Raw genomic sequence first — 22001 nt, forward strand, 5'->3', positions numbered from 1 at the left:
AAATTTCATGTTGATGGTCCGTATTGAACTGAGAATAACATATGAGTAACAACACAGTAAAGGTTTCCATCTATTCAATACAAAATATATTCACAATATTTTAAAATTACATGGAACTAGTTTCGACCCATCTGGGGGTCATCATCAGCCACATCAAAGCAAAGAGCACTCTTGACGAAATCCTAAGAACACGTTAATTTTAACAGTAAGATTATTATGGAATAACAAGTGAATGTGGTAAATGAAAAGCCATATATAATTTTATATGTGTCATTTCACATTGCATTCTTCATTATAAGAACTTACTGTTTTCCATGATTATATAATTTTTACAACACTAAGCCCCCCTTTTATACTTTGTTCCAAACCTCTTATGTATATTCCTTGTATATTTATTAGCTATTACTCACCTGTCCCATACTAACATCTCTTTTCATTTACCACATTCACTTGTTATTCCATAATAATCTTACTGTTAAAATTAACATGTTCTTAGGATTTCGTCAAGAGTGATCTTTGCATTGATGTGGCTGGTGATGACTCCTAGATGGGTCGAAACTAATTCCATGTAATTTTAAAATATTGTGAATATATTTTGTATTGAATAGGTGGAAACCTTTACTCTGTTGATACTCATATGTGACTTTGATGGGTTTGCTCATTAACAGGAGCTGCTCAATGTCATTCAAATTGTCCTTAGGGAAAATCATTTGACTGGAGTCCGACTCGTTGGCTGAACGGTCAGCGTACTGGCCTTCGGTTCAGAGGGTCCCGGGTTTGATTCTCGGCCGGGTCGGGGATTTTAACCTTACTTGGTTAATTCCAACGGCACGGGGGCTGGGTGTAAGTGTTGTCTTCATCATCATTTCATCCTTATCACGACGTCAGGTCGCCTACGGGAGTCAAATAGAAAGACCTGCACCTGGCGAGCCGAACCCGTCCTGGGATATCCCGGCACTAAAAGCTATACGACATTTCAATTTTTCATTTGACTGGAGACGAGTGGGGCCAACATTCAACAGCTGGTAGAAGAACATGGCCAGGAGCTGACCACCAACAGACTGATGAACATCTCGCTCCCCTTCAGAATCTCAAATAGCTTGGTCCAATCAACATTACTAACTACTAACTGCAATAAGATGGGACATTTTGGAAAAACATATGTAGACCTTCATTATGGGACAAGAGATAAAATGCCCTGTCATAAGCACATGAAAGAACACTTCACCCTCTTGCTGTGCGCTAAAACGAAGCAGCGATTTAAAAGTCAAGCCCTGGCTTGTGTATCATTCTAAGAATATGAGGTGCAGAAGAATAACAGGGAGTAATGGTGGAAATCTCATCTGAGTAGAAGAAAACGACAGAGAAATTTCTCACTTCAAATGATATCAGGGAGATGTATAAAATCTGGAAAAGGGTGTAAAATTTTACAGAAAAATGCCACCCAAATAAAGCTGTAGCAGTCGGAGTGATGCCTCATAATGACTACCACTTCTCGTGTAACTCACACCCAGAGATCTGAATGGGGACAGATTTACCTCTGGAATATTTTACCCTGGAGAATGCTATCATGAATACATAATTCAGTCATAAATATTATTACAAGGACTTATCAGTCAATCATCCAGACTGCCACCCTCGTAACATCAAAAGTCTGCTACTTCTCTTTTGATGAACCATTTACTAGTCTGGTCTCTTGACAGATAATCGTTGCATATGGTTGTGCTAACGGCTTGCTACCTCATTCACTGACATGCACAAGTCTCTTCACTCAGTCAAAATCACATGGTACCAACTAGAAAACAGCAAAATCTTGAAGAGAGGTTACATATGAGACTGGCAATCATATGGTCATTACTATTTTTCGAAGAATCTACAAATGGTATGCATTAAAAAGAGGAGTCTTTCATTGAAATTCATCTGGCTGTTTTCCATCAATTTCTGTTCCTAGCCAAGGGCTTACTAAACTAAAAATGGCATGCAGCCCAGACAAATATGCCACATGTTACTTGGCTACAAGTATCAGTACAATGAAAAAGGTAAGACTGGTCAAATGATGAATTCTGGCTTGTGGCACCATCTGTTAGCCAGAACAATGAAATGAAAATAGTATTCTTGGTAAGATTCCTTACTTCTGCTAAAGTAAGAATATACATTCAAAATACATACACTCTAAAACATCTAATTTGGCAGCTAGAGATGAACACTTCCTTCTAATATTCAGAACTGGAAGGAATAAGTAACAGAAAAATTACCAGGAAGGTATGTGGCAGGGTTTCCTATGATCCATCATACATACAGATTACCTCAAATACGTTGTCCTGTGATGGTCCTGGCTCTGCCAACTCAGATTTACTTTCTTCTTTAATATGAATCATTCCTGATAGACGATCTTCCTGTGAAAAAGAAAAATTGTTATTGATGAGCTGACTGTAGTGCTACTACACTAGCTTCATACATCTGAACTCTGATAAATGCTGCTATAAATTCGAAGTTCATTCATACAACATTCTCTTTAACAGATGCAACATTTGCTGCAATATATATATTTCGTATGGCATGAGGATACATTGTTACAATTTGGTTATTTACAAATATGTACAATTACACGAAAAACAGTTTCATCTATACACACAGAACAAGTACGTAATAAACAAACGATATTTATACATTTGAGCTCATCAATATCTGCATTGCTGCTAAAGCTGAATGTCCAGTTTTGTTAACCAATTCACAGCTTCATCACTGGCCTCGTGAATATCCTTTATTGTCCCACTGAATCTTCGGAGTGGGCACTCTGTGACGATATGTTGAACGGTCTGAGGCACATCAGAGCAGTCGCAATAAGGGTCACTGGTAATCTTCCACTTGTGTTTCCAGAAGTTGCATCTGCCATGTTGAGTTCTGATCCGATTAAGTGATGAGCAGATTTTTCTGGGTAAGTTGAAACCAGGAGGTTGCAGAACTGGATCCAAAATTAGACCTAATCTGTCAGGGTTTGAAGCTGCCCTCCCATCGCGCCAGGCAGTGTATTTATGAATTTCATCTTGGGCTAGCCTCTTTCCTAGTAACCAAGAAGGGTTCCTAGATTTCAGCCTGAGATCATCATGTAGGCAGTCTTGATGTATTGGTAGAAGAGGATTGTCACAGCATTTAACCCATTCTTTCTTCAGTGCCATTTGTCTTCGGAGATGAGGAGGTGGAATATTTGAAAGCACTGGTAACCAATCCAAAGGTGTGGATTGGATGGTTCCTGATATAGTCCTCATTGTATCGTTTAACTGAGTGTCTATCTTCTTTGTATGGGCACTGTTGAGCCATACTGGGCAGCAGTATTCGGCTACTGGGTATACTAACGCAAGTGCTGTAGTTCGGAGGGTGGATGCAGATGGGCCCCAGCTTGTTCCTGTGAGTTTGTGCAGGATGTTATTGCGGGTTTTAATCTTGGCAGATGTTTTGCGTACATGTTCGCTGTAAGTCAAGGATCGATCCAAGGTAACATCTAGATATTTTGGATGAGGATTGAACTACAGTATATGACCTCTGAATTGAATCTGAGGGACATAATTGGCTTGTCTGTTGCTCAAATGAAAGCAGCTGACCTCTGTTTTTGTTATGTTTGGTTTCAGTCACCAGGTTTTAAAATAATTATCAATTCTGCAGAGATCTTTAGTGAGTGTGGTTTCTGCTCCAGCAAAATCACCAGACTGGGCTGCCAAACAGATGTCATCAGCGTATACAAACTTCCTAGCATTAGTTGAAGGTAGATCTGCTGTATATACGTTGAAGAGCAATGGGGCCAGTACCGATCCCTCTGGTAATCCGTCACTCAGTTTGTAAGTTTTACTTATGTTGCCATGTAGGTGTACTTCAATCATTCTATTAGCCAACATATTATTCAGCAGGGTGGCAAGCGTCTTACAAGGCATTAACTTCAGGAATTAGAGGATCATTCCTTTTCGCCAGACTGTGTCATAAGCTGATGATAGATCTACGAACACTGCTACGGTCTTCTTTCGATTTTGAAATCCTCTCTCAATATGGGTGGTTAGGGCTAACAACTGGTTGGTACAGCTGCGGCTTGGTCTGAAGCCAACTTGTTCAAGTGGTATGTGCTCTAGGATTTTGACTGAGATACTATTGTATATTACTCTCTCCAGTAGTTTGTAGCAGACACGTAAAAGGGCTATGGGTCTGTAATCTTCTGCACTGTCTCCACTTTTCCCTGGTTTAAGGATTGCTACTATTTTTGTTCTTTTGAGTATTGATGGTAGTTGTCCAACATGTAAGATATTGCTGTAAAATTTGGCAAGCCATTCAGTTATTCGGGGGCAACAATGAATAAGAAATTCTGGGTATATTCCATCCAATCCGGCTGCTTTTCCTGACTTTATTTCTTTTAGCGCAGTTGAGATCTCAGCAGCTGTGAAATCAGAGGAAAACTGAGAGACTGCTTTGGCCTGGGTTATCCTCGATTTTAGCTCCTGTTGAATTCTTTTTGACTTTCTTATTTGTGCCGACAGGTTTTCTTGTCAGGCTAACTAATCTGTCTGCCACCTCGTTTGGTTTTATCTTAGAGCTCTTGGGACCGAATTTGGGAGTGCTGTTGCCAAGTTTCCTTAGAAGTGACCATGCTTTTGGACTGGAATGTTGAAAACTCATATTTTCCATGAGATTGACCCATTTTTCTTTTCTAGATGAATCTAGAAGCATTTTTAGGGTCACTGCTGAGCATATATTCCTCGTATAGCTCTTTGCATTCTGGGTTCCATCCAGTAATATAATCCTTCCTATATCCTCTTGGGATATGCTTTTTCGCGATGGTGGATGTTAGTTTGACAAAGCGCTCGTAATTTCCTGCTGTAGGAGGAATCCACTATACATTATGTTCCAGTTCCCTGGTGAATTTAGACCAGTTGGCTTTGGAAAAATTCCAGCGGGGAAGTGGGACTGATCTGATAGCAGGTATTTCCAGGCCGACTTTGACAAGCACTGGTCTGTGTTGGCTTCGGGGAAAGTTGTTCAGAATTTTCCTAGTACAGTGTAGAGGTCTTCCAAGAGAGTCTTTTGATACAAAACACAGATCAGAGTTATAGTCCTTATTCCATCTGGTAGAGTGGAAGGAGCCCTTTTCTTTGGCATCAAACAATAGAAAAAGATCTTTGGCATCAGCCCATTCAGACACATCTTGTCCCTCTTTACTGGTATAGTTATAGCCCCATTTAGTGTTCTGACTGTTAAAATCCCCAAGGATTATGGCTGGATGCTGTATATTCAGGATGGTCTCGTTTAGGCTCCAAGGTTGACAAGGTGGTTTGTAGATGTTTACAATTTCTGTATTTGCAATCTTTGTTTTTGAGCAAAACATGTTGTTATCAGTATTTGTGCTTATTATTTCAGCTTCCTCTATATCATTTTTTATATATGTTGCTGTTCCGTACTGTTTATGAAACGTTGCATTGAGCAGATTGTATCCGGGAATCCTACATCTGGCATAAAGCTGGTCCTGGATTTCACAATGGGTCTCCTGCAGTAGAACAATATCCACCTTGTGATTAGTCAGTATTTTTTTTCGATAGTCACTTTTTGGTCGACTTGCTCCTTCGATATTGAGCTGCAGAATGTTTAAAGTAGGATCAGGGGGCTCTGAAAAGGGCCATTTACGATTTTAATCATTTTTCTCATAGTGAGTTCATGAATCCTCTGAATTGCTGGGATATGCAAAAAGAAGAGCTTTGGGTCCAGCAGCCAAAGTTGTTGCTCTCTTAGCACCACCCAGGGGTCACGTGTAGGGTAATATGAGGTAAAACCTACGGACATGTATTTGCTGCAATGGGGAAGCAAGCTCCCTCTGTGGATCAGTGGTAGTGTTGCCCTCCAGATGCCAAGATAGCGGGTTCACACCTGGCAGAGGTAGTTGGATTTTTGAAGGATGAAAAGAGTCCACTCGACACTCCATGTCATGCAGTGTTGGCAGGTAAAAGATCTCTGGTGACACATTTGGTGTTTACCTGACAAAATTACTTACAAACTCACCCACAGATGCCCAAGGATGATTTAATTTACTCTGCCATCTAGTAGGCTAAGAGTGGAATGGACCGGTGAAATTGACGAGCAGACAGCCAGATGGCATCAAATTAAAATGTCTGCACGTGGTAGCTGAGGTCAAATTATGATTATTATTATATAAGGAAATGACGAGCAAAGTGTCTCCTTGCTGCTTTCTTCACCTAGCCAGGTAGTACTTTTACATATCAGTCCAACGAGCCCACTGAAATACAAGGTCTCTCTTATAAATACAGACTGTTCAGCGGCGTTCTTACTCTCCTAGACCTAAGCAGTTGTACAGAAGTTGCACTCATGGTTCTTGACGTTGCAAGGAGTGTACACATGTTCGATCTAGCATCAATAGCCTGTCCGAATCTCAACTGTCAACATGGTGAGACAGTTATCACTGCAACACCATATTTTTGTATGTAAAAGTTGTTTTTAATACGAGTTGGCTCGACGTGTACGCAGTGCATTTGTTTAGCAATTTTCAATTACTTTCACGAGCACAGAGTCACGTAATTGTAAATAAATTTGAAACTACTGTCTCAGTACTCAATAAAAAGCATGAGCACACACGAACAGTTTTAAAAGAGGAAAAGCTAGATGACATCAGTACGAATCCTGAATGGTCATTGAATAAATCACTCACAAAATTAGCACAAGAAGGGGTTTTGGTTTCTTCTGAAGCTGTTGCATATCAAACCATACAGGTTTACACGGACCCACTGTTTAAAACCTGCTGATCTTGCCACAAGTGTGAAATATTGTGAGTGGTATCTTGAATCATTGAATGATCATTAATTCGACCCACAGCTTGTGTTATTTTTGGATAAGGCTGGTTTGATCTTAATGGTCGTGTGAACAGTGATAACTCTCGCTGTTGTCGTGCAGAACATCCTAATGGTGTTTATGAAGACGCTCATTATGAAGGATGACACTTCCATCATCCATAAGGTAGGATTTCATATATGTTTGTATACAAGCTTAAAGCAGGGCGGCTGAACACGCTGTAAGTTGGGCTGAGGCAGCTGCCGTAGCGCAGAGTACAAACACCGTGCGTTCGGTCTGCATTTTCAAGAGAGACCCTGTATATGCATTGACACACCTCGAGAGCAATAATTTTACACTAGTCATTACAGGAATTGGCCTTATTGGGAAAGGTGTTACTACCACTATTCATACTTCAGTCTTTTCCAATTTGTCTGAGCTTACAATGAGACAGAGACACAAGAATGGAAGTATCAAAGATTTTCTAGCCAATATCATAAACTAAGTACATTGTGCACACTGTATCTTCCCAGAGATTTAGGAACACCAACTCGAAAACACAAGCTTACAACTACACGGTTCCACACCTCACAAGCAACTTGCTTTTCTTACATTGCATGGACACAGACCGTCATACGGCAATGATGGGACTGCACATAACTTACAGTTCTAAATCATAAACCTTAGAAAAACCTGCACTGGCTTCAATGCTGTGTTTAATTTGCAATTCAGATCAAATAAAGCTCTGCAAGAGACAGTAGCACAAAAAGAAATCTAAAAATCAGAATGCAACATCAGCACATAAAATAAGGTTATTCAGTATCAGACGAGACTTGTCGTCAGTCATTAAGAAAAACAACAGACACTGAAAGAGTAATAATAATATTATTTTTGTCCCTCTAACTAGTTTGATGGTTTTTGGAGACATCGAGGTGCCAGAATTTTGTCCCCCAGGACTTCTTTTATGTGGCAATAATCTATCAACATGAGGCTGATGTATATGAGCTCCTTCCAATATCACCAGACTGAGCCAGGATCAAAACTGCCAAGATGGGATCAGAAGGCCATCACCTCAACCACTCAGTCTGGCACACCGAAGAAGTAAGTGATTGTTCGAAGGAATATATCACATAAGTTTACTAAAATCTCCATGCTCTATTACACTATGTAAGCTTATTAGATATCTGCTGCCAAAAACACCATTTTCTTTTCACATACAGTGCTTTAAGGCGAGCAGGACCTAACTAGTCACTATCAGTAATTTTATCGTAAGGAGTAACTAAAGTATCACTATCAAAAGGTCCAATACATGTCATTTTGACTGCCTTAACTGGACTTATCACCAAATGCATGATGTGCTTCAATCTTTACCTCAGTCAACTTATCATTTGCAGCTGGAAGCAGCATATTTGACAAATGAAAAATAAAGGCAAATTAAAAAACAACTGATGATATGGCACCTCCTTGCTGCTACTAGTTTCTGGAATAGGTTTTCTCTGTCAAGTTGTTATTATTATTATTATAGATTTTATATCACACAAACCAACTTTATGGATTACAAAACACTAAAACAATTAAATTTTATATCACAAGAGGTTGATGTATTTCAGTACATTTAATATCATCAGGATAACCAGGGATTTAATTTACATGCCCTATACCACCAGAGTTACTCAGCAAATATTTTCCCCCGAATTAAATGCCGCATACTCAGAATACTCCAAGAGACTGTTTTGAATGCAGTTAGAGAGCAAAGAGAGATGAAGAGAAACCCAATTCTTCAAAATTTTGCCAATGAGTTCAGCTTTCAGACATGCTATGCAGATTAGGAGATGCATATCAACAAATTCTGCATTTCTACCATTTATGTTATCATACAAATAACTAATGTCAATTTGAGATTAGTATAAAATCCACAGGCAAGCAACTTAATGATGAAAACATCCTACGGATATGAGCTAAGTATTTTAGTTAAAAAAATACAATAAAGTATGAGAATACATTCTAAAATTACAATTCTTTTCTTAATCATCCCGTCAATTAGATTAGCAGTTTGCCTTTTTACTGCCACTACGAACATTAATGTGAGTGAATGCATTGTTTCACCTAAGCACCACTACGAGCATTAATGTGAGTCAATGCATTGCTTCACCTAAGCACCACTACGAGCATTAATGTCAGTCAATGGATTGCTTCACTTAAGCCCTTATAACTATATTCAGTGTGGACATTTAAAAAAAAAACCTCAGGGTATTGAACCAAGAAATACATTACACAAAGAATTATGCAAATAAGTTCATTTGGTTAGGATTTGAATCAAAATGAAAACAAGTAAAAAAAAAAAAAAAAGAGCAAATTTAGGTTGTCTTTCAAGAATTACATTTAGGCTGGAAGTAATTTTCATTCTTTTTTTGTTTAATAGAACTATCCAGGACTCACAATGTGAAATCTTTCTGGGCCCTTTAGCCCTTCAGTTTTAGGCACAATTGAGGAAATTGCTTAATTTTACATTTTCTGCTAAGAAATATTTGCAACATTAAAATATATATGCCTCAAGAATAGATACTAATATACTCATATTTTCTGCCCAACATATACAAGTAGAATTAGCTGCCTCTGTGGATCAGTGGTAGAATGTCGGCCTCCGGATCCCAAGATAGCGGGTTCAAACCCGGCAGAGGTAGTCGGATTTTTGAAGGGCGGAAAAAAGTCCATTCGACACTCCATGTCATACAATGTCAGCATGTAAAAGATCTCTGGTGACACATTTGGTGTTTACCCAACAAAATTAATTAAATCTCAGCCATAGACGCTCAAGAGAGTTTCGGTTTACTCGGTCTGCCATCTAGTGGGGGCCTAGAGTAAAACGGAACGTCGAAATTGACGAGCAGACAGCCGGATGGCGTCAAATTGAAATGTCTGCACACGGTGGCTAAGGCCATATGATTATTATTATTATTATTATTATTACAAGTAGAATTATGTAACCAGTCATACTCAGTCGACTGCTAAGTGTTAAATTCTAATTACTATAAAGTTACCTGGAATGATACTTACATGTGAAGTTTCTGCTGCTTCCTCCAGCCAGACTGGTTCCTCCTTGATATTTACTTCCATGTCCATTTCATTTAGCATGTGAAGTTCTAGAAGGTGCTCTCCTTACACTGAAACATGAGCCACAAACATTTTTTTAAAAAGTATTACTGTTATTGTTGTTAGGGTCATCAGCCCATAATCAAGCCTTTAGTTTTAGGTGACTGTTGATATTGTGCTTATAGCCACAGGATCTCCAGTTTTACCTGGAAACTGAACCTCAGGGACATTCATTTTAAAAAATCCCACATCCAGTGGCTGGGAATGACTTGTAATCCTGAGGAGAAAACCAGTGACTATGCTACTTACTTATTGCCTATTACATCATGGTCTACTGACCAGTTTGATGCACCTCTCCACATAACCCTATCCTCTGCTACACTTTACATGTATCCTAATCTGTACATTGGATTTTATCCTCTGTACCCTAACAGTTCTTATCCCCTTGCACTTTACTTCAATATCAAGCAAACAAGTTGTGTGTGTCTTTTACTTCTAAACGATCAAAATTTTTCAAATCGTTATCCTCTCATCAACTATATTAATTAACTCTTTATTTGTGACCTGGTCTATATATCTGTCATTCAACATCTATAGACAACAGTACAAGGTTTCAATCCTCGTTATTTTCTGCACACGTTATAACACATGGTTCACAGTGCAATGCCCAACAATTAATGCAGAAATAATAGAAGTTTTCAGTCTGTCAAACACAAGATATAAATCTACAAAACTCAATAACACACTTCGAAGGATATTTAATTCAATAGTGGAAAGTCATGCGGGTACAGGCACGCGGCTGTGGGCTTGCATCCGGGAGATAGTGGGTTTGAATCCCACAGTCGGCAGCCGTGAAGATGGTTTTCCATGGTTTCCCATTTTCATACCAGACAAATGCTGGGGCTGTACCTTAATTAAGTCCACGGCCACTTCCTTCCAACTCCTAGGCCTTTCCTATCCCATCATCGCCGTAAGACCTATCTGTCGTAATATATGATCTTCATTTCCGTATTGACGAACTACACAATTAGAAATAGGAAAGGATTTCCACCTATCAACACTTACCAATTTTTAAAAGGTGCCAGACGTATGGTTAAAATTAGGTTAAAATATGTTCAGCTCTGCTGTGTGTGTTGCCTTATGTTAAAATCAAATATGTTGTCCTGTGACGTCCATAAAATTTGAGTGACATTGGGTTCAAAGTAGTGGATCTTTTCCCATTTGTAGCTGTGCAGTGATGTTATATTTATTGTTGTTGGTGTGGCTGAGATGTGTTTTATGTTTTACTCATACAATTTTACAAGCAAACCATATCATTTAAACTCCAGGAAGAGCAGCTGAGTGTACAACTGTGTAAACAAGACTTGAACACGGGAGTTAGCCAACAAGCAAGACATGAACGTTCATATGCATGAAGTGCTCCCATATATTGTATTCATCTTGTACATATATATATATATATATGTTAGTTTTAAGTGAGATATGTTTTATCAACTAATTTTAAGATCTTAAACATACTATTTTAGACATACAATGCATTGTTGTACATAGTGACATATATGCCAGTTCATGTTACGACATGCCCCATTTGGATGTCACCTAATGTTTATTATTGTATGGCATTCCTTTGACAATACTATCTTAATCATAGCTTCATCACATAGATATGTATGCATGGTTCAGCTGAGGATAACCTTATGTAAAGGGTCGAAACCGGTCCTGTAGCATAATAAGTGCAATAAAGAAGTATTGATAGGTGGAAATCCTTTCCTATTTCTAATTGTGTAGACCTATATGTGTCGGTGCAACGTAAAGCAACTAGCAAAAAAGAAAAAGGAAGGCATCCATCTTTCAAATAGGGATACCTATGCCTCGTGTGAGCAAATTTATTTCTTAAAAAAGCTTTCCTTGTATGGGCTATCACTGGTTAACCTATCAACATTCTGAAGTGCTGAGTTACCAATATTCATTTCAGTGCTGTCTTTTTTTTTTTTTTTTGGCATATAAAAAGGCTTTGAACTAAGCAATGAGAGGACAGGCTCGGAATATAAATAAATATTTTTTTTCTAGCGATTTTTCTGTCCCTGCCCAAATTAAAACAAGTTGCTCCTCACTTACAGGTAGAGAAGGTCACGTTTGAATAAACTCAATAAAGGACCTGTTTTTTTGTCAACAGTCACAACATAGAAAGAATAACTTACTCGATGTTCTGCCTTGAACTCTGGTTAATAGATGTCAGATATCTACAAAAAGGGTTGATTATTTACTTTCAGAAAGAGTGGAGTGAAATTCCAAATAGACAGCAGAACACGCCAGACACCTATTTGGCCCTCGAGGATAAAGAGGAAAAATGAAAAGCAGAAACATATCTTGCATACCATCTACAGAAGGGCGTATCCCTCAGCAGGTTAAAATTTCATGGTTTTATGTCCCAGTAACTAATTTTAATTATTTCAAGAGGCAGGCTGTGATGGAACGAGCCCTCTCAATATAGAAGAAGAAGAAGAAGAAGGTCCTCCGATTCAGCACTGGGGTGCCAAGGTAACACTAAAAGTTTTGCGAGTATTACATTCATACAGAGATGATGGGAAATTAAGAAGGGCGTTCCCTTGTTTACTGTAGTCATGACCCTAACAGAAATATTGTTCTTTATAGCCTAAATTCTGAGCAATGTACAGACAAAACTCTTATTTTATTTTATGTATTCAAAATTGATTCACTAGCATACTGCAACAAACTTACATGTATTACAAGTAAGAATGGTCGCTTGGTAATATTTAACGTAGACAGCCCACAGTCGATTGATAAAGAGAAATCTTCTTTTTCTACTGCTTTTCCCACATCCGTGGGGTCGCGGGTGCGAACGGTGTCGCACGTGTGGATTTGGCCCTGTTTCACGGCCGGATGCACTTACTGACGCCAACCCTATATAGAGGGATGTAATCACTATTGCGTGTTTCTGTGGTGGTTGGTAGTGTAGTGTGTTGTGTGAATATGAAGAGGAAAGTGTTGGGACAAACACAAACAGCCAGTCCCCGAGCCAGAAGAATTCATCAGAGGCGATTAAAGTCCCCAACCCTGCGGGAAATCGAACCCCGGTCCCCTGAACCGAAGACCCCAACGCTGATCATTCAGCCAACGAGTCGGACGACTGATAAACAGAAATATCTGCCATTATTCTTTTGTATGAACATATGTACTGAACAATAAAGCTCACCTTATTTCCAATGAGCTAATGTATGATATTAAGTTCGTTTACTGAGATCTAGAAGACTGGCAGCAATAAATGACTGGATCTCCAATTCACTAGCAGTATATAGCAAGCTGTGAACAAAATGTAAAACGTAAGAAACTGCAGTTATTTGATGAAGAAAATCTTAGCGAAATAGCACAATCAACGGAATAAAACTGTGTGAACTGCTACGATTTGTTCGATATTCTCCATACTAGAAAAATGGAATATTATGATATAACAACAACTCAACCACTTCGAATGAAAATCATGAATGGTGATGGTGCTTTTCATATATTTCGTCTATACAAATACGCACCGGTATAATTCCCTTATTTCCAGCTAACTACTGTCTCTCCGAGAGAAGTTTGTAATAAGTTATGTGGGACAAGTAATGTCAACTATGACCACACCAAAGTACAGAACAAACCTGGCGTCCTTACCGGATGTTGGGAGACAAACCAAAGACAAACTACAAGCAGGAAGCACATAGGTACCGTGAATTACCACTACTATTTTTAGAGACCTCGTGAGTCGTGAGAATGGCGATATTTTACCTGCTGGCGCTCCTAGCGGCAACTCGCTCAGAACATTCATGTGACGGGTGTGTGTAGTAGCTTGCGCGGGAGAATCAAGTGTGACAGTGAAGGAGACTATTTAAACCTGAAATGTCGTAGTCCAGCGATTTGTGTGGGCTTTCAGAATATTCGTTGGGATAAGTCATATTTCAGTAACCACATATTCCAAGGTCTGTCTGGGCAGACCTTGACATATTCCAGGTGAAAGAACGATTGGGACAAGAAATATCCAGCTTCTGTTTGAGAGAAACGAGCATTAATCAACACCCTTATGCAGTTAAACTTAAGGTATACCTTTCTTTTTGCACCATAAATCATATGTATAGATAGACTATTAATTTCAAACATAACATTATGATACAGTACATATTTTCCGTGTCCATCACCGTTGTAAATTATTTTTTCATTAATGAATGCTAGTCTTCTTTTAATATTTAACAGATCGATTGCTACAGGAATGTTCAGTCAGCCGATTGTGAATAAAAAGCAGGCCTTTCCAAATGCTGTAAGCACATTGCTGCACTTTGCATTTATATTAATACAGAAAGAGATTCTTCGAAGATTTCCTTTCTGCAGCAATGGGAAAAACTTAAGAATGTTGCCGCGGAATATTCTAAAGGTGAACATTTAGGAGAAATGTTCAAGGACAGGTTAAGTAGGCCTAAGCGGCCAGTTTGTAGCGTATTGGAAAGTGAGGGATATGAAACATTCAGCAAAACTGAACTATATGAGAAAATTAAAATTATATACTGTGCTTTTACAAGAATTTTGAATGCCGCGTGTGGAGGTAAATCCTGAATTATCTCCAATTCCAATGTTGAAGCTATCGTGGATGATGCTGTAGAACACAGCGAAACAAGACTTTTAGTTCAGTGTCTTCAGCAATTAGACCTTCAAAACATTAATAAACTGTTTAGATGCTATGGATTAAATTACTTGCCAAGTGGCAAGATATCAATAGTCTTAGCCAGCGCAATCAGTGCGGCGGAGGCCTCTCCCGAGAGCCTGAGGGGGAGGTGGCTGCAGCACCATCCACTTAAAGGCCACCATACACAGAAAGCTAGGCTAAGCTATGCTAAGCTACGCAGTGTTGTGAAAAATATCGCTCCCAATGCATTTAAGTACGATGACACACACAGGCCGCTATGCTAAGCTATACTATGCCAAGCTAAGCTAAGCTAAGCTAGACAGATCGCTAGGCAGGTGATTTTCTTCGCTGTAGCTGGTCTGGCACATGCGCTTTTCATTTCTGAGCAGTTGGTCTTGCGGGCTCTCGTGTGTGTTTAGTCGTGTCGTGTGAGTCTCTTCTGGTAGCACTTCGATATTTTAATACAATGGACAACGGGCCAAAAGAAGAACGACTAATAGATGAGGTGAAATGATATCCCGGGAGTAATCAAATTACTACAGAGACTTGATAAGAAAGGAAAACTGTTGGCAGGAAATAAGTTCAGTAGTTCAAATTGATTGTAAGTAGGCTACCATTTGTAAATTAGCTATATAATCACAATTTTGACAGTTCTATTTGTCTGAGAAGAATACTTTTTTCACATGGCTTTACGCACATTATTTACAATTTAGAAGATACAGTTGAAGCACCTGTTCTGCGACTATATGCCATATTCTTAAATATTCTTAAATATATCAACAGTTACGTGAAAGGTAAAATAATAGCATATATTGTTTTAGGTAAATTACTTTAAAACTTATGAAAAAGACTGAGGGACTGTTTTAGGGAGGCACTGATGAGACAAAAAGAGAGTAAAAGTGGACAGGAAGGGAGAAAATGAAGGAGTGGAGATTCCACAAACGAATGGAATTATTTCTGCCTTATATATCTACAAGAAGGTGAGCTGTTATTTTAACGCACGCAGTATGAATAATACCGGTATTCAAAATATTTTTAAAATATTAAAAATTGATGAAATTATAAGTGATTTATATGTTGAGTATACTATAATTTAAAACGCATGTAATTCATTTGAGGTTATAAGCAAATAAGAACGTTTCGATTTGTTGTTTTGCAGCTAAGACATTATAAACATTACACTAAAAAAAATGAACAACATGAATAATTGCGTGTGAAGCACAAGGACTAGGACAGTTCAATATGCTCCATAAAAGGATCTCCGTGTGTCATTTCATAATATAGGCTACGTTTGGATGCGTATTAATAGCTTAATTTTCCTTACAGCACACATTCAAACATTGACAGGCAGGAAACATATCGACGTCGAGAGATAACTGAAGTAGCCACCCAGATGACTGCGAGAGTCCGGAATGTGATGACCTACACTCCCTATCACATATTATATCTGATTCATCATCTGTTCCGTCCGACTCGTTGGCTGAATGGTCAGCGTACTGGCCTTCCGTTCAGAGTGTCGCGGGTTCGATTCCCGGCCGGGTCGGGGATTTTAACCCTCATTGGTTAATTCCATTGGCCCGGGGACTGGGTGTATGTGCTGTCCCCAACATCCCTGCAACTCGCACACCACACATAACACTATCCACCACCACAATGACACGCAGTTACCTGCACATGGCAGATGCCGCCCACCCTCGTCTGAGGGTCTGCCTTACAAGGGCTGCACTCGGCTAGAAATAGCCACACAAAATTATTTACTATCATCTGTTTCGTCCGCCTCCACACCTACACAGTCTCAGCCAGTCGAACCCCTTCGAAAAAAAAATCATGCCACCGAGCAGTAGTGCAGAGAGAGCAATTGATTATTTACAACAGCGAGACAATAAAAGTGCTGCCTAGCATAGTTTAGCTCAGCTTTTTATTTGTGTCATAGCACACCGCAGCTTGGCATTGCTTAGCGTAGCATAGCGTAGCTTAGCTTAGCTTTCTGTGTTGGTGGCATACTACTGAAAGCGAAGGTGAAGAGTTTAGGAGAAGTTGTCTCTCCGTACATTGTCAGTTTTGACTTGAATAGCCGGGTTTTCATGCAGGTTTATGATAAGCTTAGTGTAACTGGATTCATAAATTTAACTAACCATATTACCGTACCTAATAATATCATAACTCATAAAAATAATTATTAGTTAACCAAATTGTGTTTCATAAAGATTTCCACACGACTAATAAAATAATTTCACTCATAATATTAGTTCATTAGTCAGCCGATACACATGGAGGTTAGAATTCGTCTTTTGCATACGGTATGTTCATGGTTTGTGTTTGTTCCTAGCAGTAGGTTTTAACTACAACCGGCTATTAATTAATCCATATGTCCAATAGGCTCACTTGATATTGTCGTTGTCGTGACATTGATACAAATGAGAATGAATGAAAGAAGTGAAAATAATTTGAGAGAAGAATGTTTCTTTGCGGAAAATGATTGAGTTAAAGTGTCAACTATTCGCAGTCTTTTCCACACTTTAACCCTCCTTGTTCTTTCTACTTTTTAATTTTATGTGCTCTTAAAAATCCCAGCTGAGATGGACTAGCAAAATCTTATTTTACTACCTCCTGTGGATAGAGGCGGTAGAATAACACCCACGGTATCCCCTGCCTGTCGTAAGAGGCAACTAAAAAAGGGGCCCAATGGCTAGGTTGCCATAAGGTTCAGGATGAAATTCAGGAGACCAACATTGACAAGTTACTATCGTAGGCTCCCATTCCATGGGAGCACTTGCCCCCATACATATAGTAGTACGGGGACGCAATCATGTTTTGCTCCCGTAAGAATATCTGATATTTTCATCTTTGCCCCGTGCTCAAGACCAGTGGTCGGCGCCTATGGTTCCAACGAGTGTATTTCGTTAATTCCGTTACCAAAATACACACTTGTTATACGATGTTAATGTTAAAAATCAAATAGAGAAATAATAAGAAATCATACGGTACTTATGTAAAACACCTACTTTACAGACCACTTCGAAATTATATAGTACTCAATGTTAATTACATAGATTTTTTAGTAACGGGAAATTACTCATTTCTCAATAACGCGAATAAATGAAAACTAAAAACAGTACTTATTTACCTTTGATTAAAGATATTTATGACACAGAAGTGTCCTGATGCTGATGCCAATCATACTTTTCTGAACTTGACTCGCTTTTTAGCAACTCAACAATTTTTTTAAATGTAATCATGGAATACCTGCCAAGATATTTTTTAAAAAATGTATTGCAGCAATAATATTGATTTAACAGATTATACTTTCAGTCTGTTTCTGTTGTCTGTCCATTGTGATTTCATTAAAGAAACAAATCTTTCTACACATGCGTTATAGCCAGGTAAACAGAAGTAGGTCTGAGCCAATTTAAACAATTCAGAATATTGCTCACTGGATTTACATTACTTTAAAAACTAAACGCATTTTTTACTGGCTAACATGGATACAAAATAATTTTCATCATTATTCAACACGCTGCTCCCGGGCGGAAGTAGATAGCGTTAGCGTACGACAAGCCTGTTACCATGACAACATCAGGAAATGGCGTCAGACTCTGTTTCAGGATGACCATCCAAAAAAATCCATTCCCTTTTCAAAAAAATTGAGCAAAATTTTAAATAATTTGCTCTGATTTTTAAAATTCAGGACATTCAGGGATTTTTAAAAAATTGGTCAAGACGTCATGACACATGCTCAAATTCAGGACGATCCCGCTTTTTCAGGACGTATGGCAACCCTACCCATGGCTCTCAACTTGGGAGCGTGGGTTGGCGTCCACGGGGGCCTGAGCGGAGTCCGGGCATTGCTTCCACTTACTTGTACCAGGGTCCTCGCTTTGAACTATCCTATCCGACCTCCCTTGTTCAACTGTTGTTCTTTTCTGACCTTTACCTTGTTAGGTTGTGAAGCCTAGAGGGTCTTTCATGTTCGCGCCCTTCGTGGCCCTTCTCTTTCTTTAGCGGATACCTTCATTTTTCGAAGTGTCGGATCCCTTCCATTTTGCTATCTGATTAGTGTTATATAGAGGATGGTTGCCTAGTTGAACTTCCTCTTAAAACAATAATCATCGTCACCACCACCACCACGGCCATCTTGGTTTACTGGTGGTATAAGCCAAAATGTTAAAGGATAGCTGTGGTCACCGATCAGAACTGCACTAGGGAAACACAATGATACTGTGTATAACTACCAACCCATGATTAGAGCCCTGCGCGGATATACAAAATAATATCCGCATCCATTCCTCCTTCATCCGTACCCGTATCCGCGAATGGTTATCCGCGGATAATTTAAATATTTAACTACACCAAAGGTATTGAAACAGATAGACCTGTTAACATAGTACAATTGGACTGACACCTGGTACCAGAACCCCTACAGTCGCAGGTTTTTGAGGGACTTTCTCTTGCGACAACTGCCGACGTATTGACCTTTGTTCCTTCCTCCCATTAAGCCTAATTGCGGGCAGGAGCCAGTTAGGCTTAGGTCAGATTTACGGCTTTATGGTTTCAAAACTCTTTATATATCACTATTCTCCTACACCAATGTCAAGTGTAGCTTTACCATAAGCAAAAACAAGAGTGTACCTGAGTGAAAATCAATAAGCGTCATTATTTTGAAATTATCAGCCAAATTATTCTCACTGCCACACAGTTTGTATCCGCCAAGACACTAACATCGCGGATTTCCGCGGATAAATCAGCATCCATACAGGCCTTCACCCATGGAGAAGCTGTTGTTTTGAGCTTATGCTTCATTCCTTGCAATGGAACATTCTATTACAAATCCTAACAAAAGTTCTTTAATCTAAGCCAAATCTCTCATTGTTTTCAAATGCTTGTTACATACCAGTAGAGGCTGTTTTTGGCCTAACATTTATTAAAAGGTGAAACCTACACTCGTTCCTCATCACTATTTGACTACTGGCAAAAATTTGTGCAATTGGACTAGACAAAAGAGTGACTGAATGGTTGGCTTTTTTTCTAGAAAATATATCTCAGAGAATTAGAGTAGGCGAAGCTTTATCTTGCCCTGTAATAATTAAGAGGGGAATTCCTCAAGGCAGTATTATTGGACCTTTATATTTTCTTATATATAAAAATGATATGAGTAAAGGAGTGGAATAAGATGTCTCTATAGAGTACCGGTAATCAATAAGTTACAAGATTGTGAGCAACTGCAAAATGACCTCGATAATGTTGTGAGATGGACAGCGAGCAATGGTATGTTGATAAACGGGGTTAAAAGTCAGGTTGTGAGTTTCACAAATAGGAAAAGTCCTCTGAGTTTTAAATACTGCATTGATGGGGTGAAAGTTCCTCCTGGGGATCATTGTAAGTATCTGGGTGTCAATATAAGGAAAGATCTTCATTGGATCACATAAACTGGATTGTAAATAAAGGGTACAGATCTCTGCACTTGATTTGGTGGTGTTTAGGGGTTGTAGTTAGGATGTTAAGGAGAGGGCATATAAGTCTCTGGTAAGACCCCAACTAGAGTATCGTTCCAGTGTATGGGATCCTCATCAGGATTACTTGATTCAAGAACTGGAAAAAGTCCAAAGAAAAGCAGCTCGATTTGTTCTGGATGATTTCCGACAAAAGAGTAACGTTACAAAAATGTTGCAAAGTTTGGGCTGGGAAGAACTGGGAGAAAGAAGACGAGCTGCTCGACTGAGTGGTATGTAAACTGTATATAGGATAATATCTTTTGTTTATTTCCAAGTAACTTTTGTCAAGTAATTGGAATGTTTTTCCTTCATATTTTTATACTAAGCTGTATATTTTGACTTATATCTTTTTACCATATATTTAGCAGTTATTTAACCTACATTTCAAACCTTGACTACGGCTTTAAGCCATCAACTGTTTTTATAGTCACATGACGCCTTCATTTTTAAATGTACCTCTTATGAATCTACCAGTTTTTATGTATCAATTGTTTGTATTATATATTCTCATTGAACTGATTTCATATGCCTTCCACTATGTATTAGACATCTAGTAATGACTACGGCTTTAAGCCGTACAATCTTACGACGTCCTAATTAACAAAGAACTACATATGTGTTTATCATTTTATTAGATCAATAGTTATTTCATTGAACATTTTATATGTACTACCTTTGAATCCACTAGTTTTTAGTATCATTTGAATGTAATGTATATTCTCATAGAACTGATATTTTATGCCTTCCACTATGTATTAGACATCTATTAACGACTACGGCTTCAAGCCACCTTCTCTTACTATAGTAGAATCAAACAAGTCCTATTCAACAAAGAACTACATATGTTTTTATCAATATATTGAATTTTTAGTTACTTCATGAACATGTTTATAACTAACGTAAATCTTACCTCTCTTATAATCATCAAACACATTTTTGAATATCTTTAACCAGGTGCCTGGTAAAATAATAATGTTTTTGATAATGACTGAAGATGCCTCAAAGTGAGAGGCGAAACATGTCTCATCTGAATAATGTTTTAAAATAAATGCCAACTTCTTGTAATGTATTGAATAGGTGGAAATAAACAAAAGATATTATCCTATATACAGTTTATGAAACTTTCAATACGGAAGAAAAATGATTTTCATCACTTGTAATGAGTGGTATGTTTCGAGGTGTCAGTGGAGAAATGGCGTGGAATGTCATTAGTAGACGAAGTTTGAGTATCGCCTTTAAAAGTAGGAAAGATCACAATGTGAAGATAAAGTTGGAAAACAAGAGGACAAATTGGGGCAAATATTGATTTGTAGGAAGGGGAGTTAGGGATTGGAATAACTTACCAAGCGAGATGTTCAATAAATTTCCAATGTCATTGAACAACAGCGAGGACATGAGGAAAGACAGGAACCAAGTAGGTAGTTGAACTCCGGAAAGATTGGTCGGAATTGGGGATCAAGGTGGAAGAAAAGGAAAATTGGAGAAGCAAGTACATACCGACTAATATGCCAGAGATCAATGATAGGGATGGATACAGGAAAAGGATTGAGAGTCACCAGTGGAGTAGACAAGAGAAGAGGATACTGAATATTTCGGAAGAAGAGCGGGAGAGAAGAAGAGAAAGGATGAAGAGGTTCTGGGAGGAGAAGAAAAAATGCAATCCATGAAAGAGCTGTCCGTGGTCCTACAGAGGCCATAACGCAAGAAGAAGAAGAAGAAGAAGAAGAAGAAGAAGAAGAAGAAGAAGAAGAAGAAGAAGAAGAAGAAGAAGAAGAAGAAGAAGAAGAAGAAGAAGAAGAAAGGGAATCTGCCACCTGGGCGACTGCCCTAAATGCAGATCAGTATTGAATAATTTGATTTTTATTTTTTATTTGAATAAAGAGTCGAATTTATGCCAAAATATTAAAATACCACTCATT

The 22001-nt window shown here is 38.6% G+C and overlaps 1 protein-coding gene across 6 annotated transcripts in view; it reads right to left on the minus strand.

Annotated features, from left to right (window-relative positions):
- Positions 1-22001, minus strand: part of LOC136885122 (zinc finger protein 248) — a 100055-nt gene that overhangs the window by 63551 nt on the left and 14503 nt on the right. For 2 of the 6 annotated variants that reach the window (XM_068230196.1, XM_068230195.1), the window contains exons 1-3: positions 13130-13337; positions 9877-9983; positions 2307-2396 (exon numbers count right to left, since the gene is read on the minus strand). In XM_068230196.1, the coding sequence (XP_068086297.1) occupies positions 2307-2396; positions 9877-9954 (168 nt within the window). In that variant the 5' untranslated portion in view covers positions 9955-9983; positions 13130-13337. Of the gene's footprint in view, positions 1-2306; positions 2397-9876; positions 9984-12654; positions 12722-13129; positions 13338-13463; positions 13538-13587; positions 13643-22001 lie in introns of those variants that run through there. The other 4 variants (XM_068230193.1, XM_068230194.1, XM_067157586.2 and 1 more) reach the window with 4 other exon arrangements.

This window comes from Anabrus simplex, chromosome 13, assembly GCF_040414725.1.
Source record: "Anabrus simplex isolate iqAnaSimp1 chromosome 13, ASM4041472v1, whole genome shotgun sequence".
Classification (NCBI taxonomy): domain Eukaryota; kingdom Metazoa; phylum Arthropoda; class Insecta; order Orthoptera; family Tettigoniidae; genus Anabrus; species Anabrus simplex.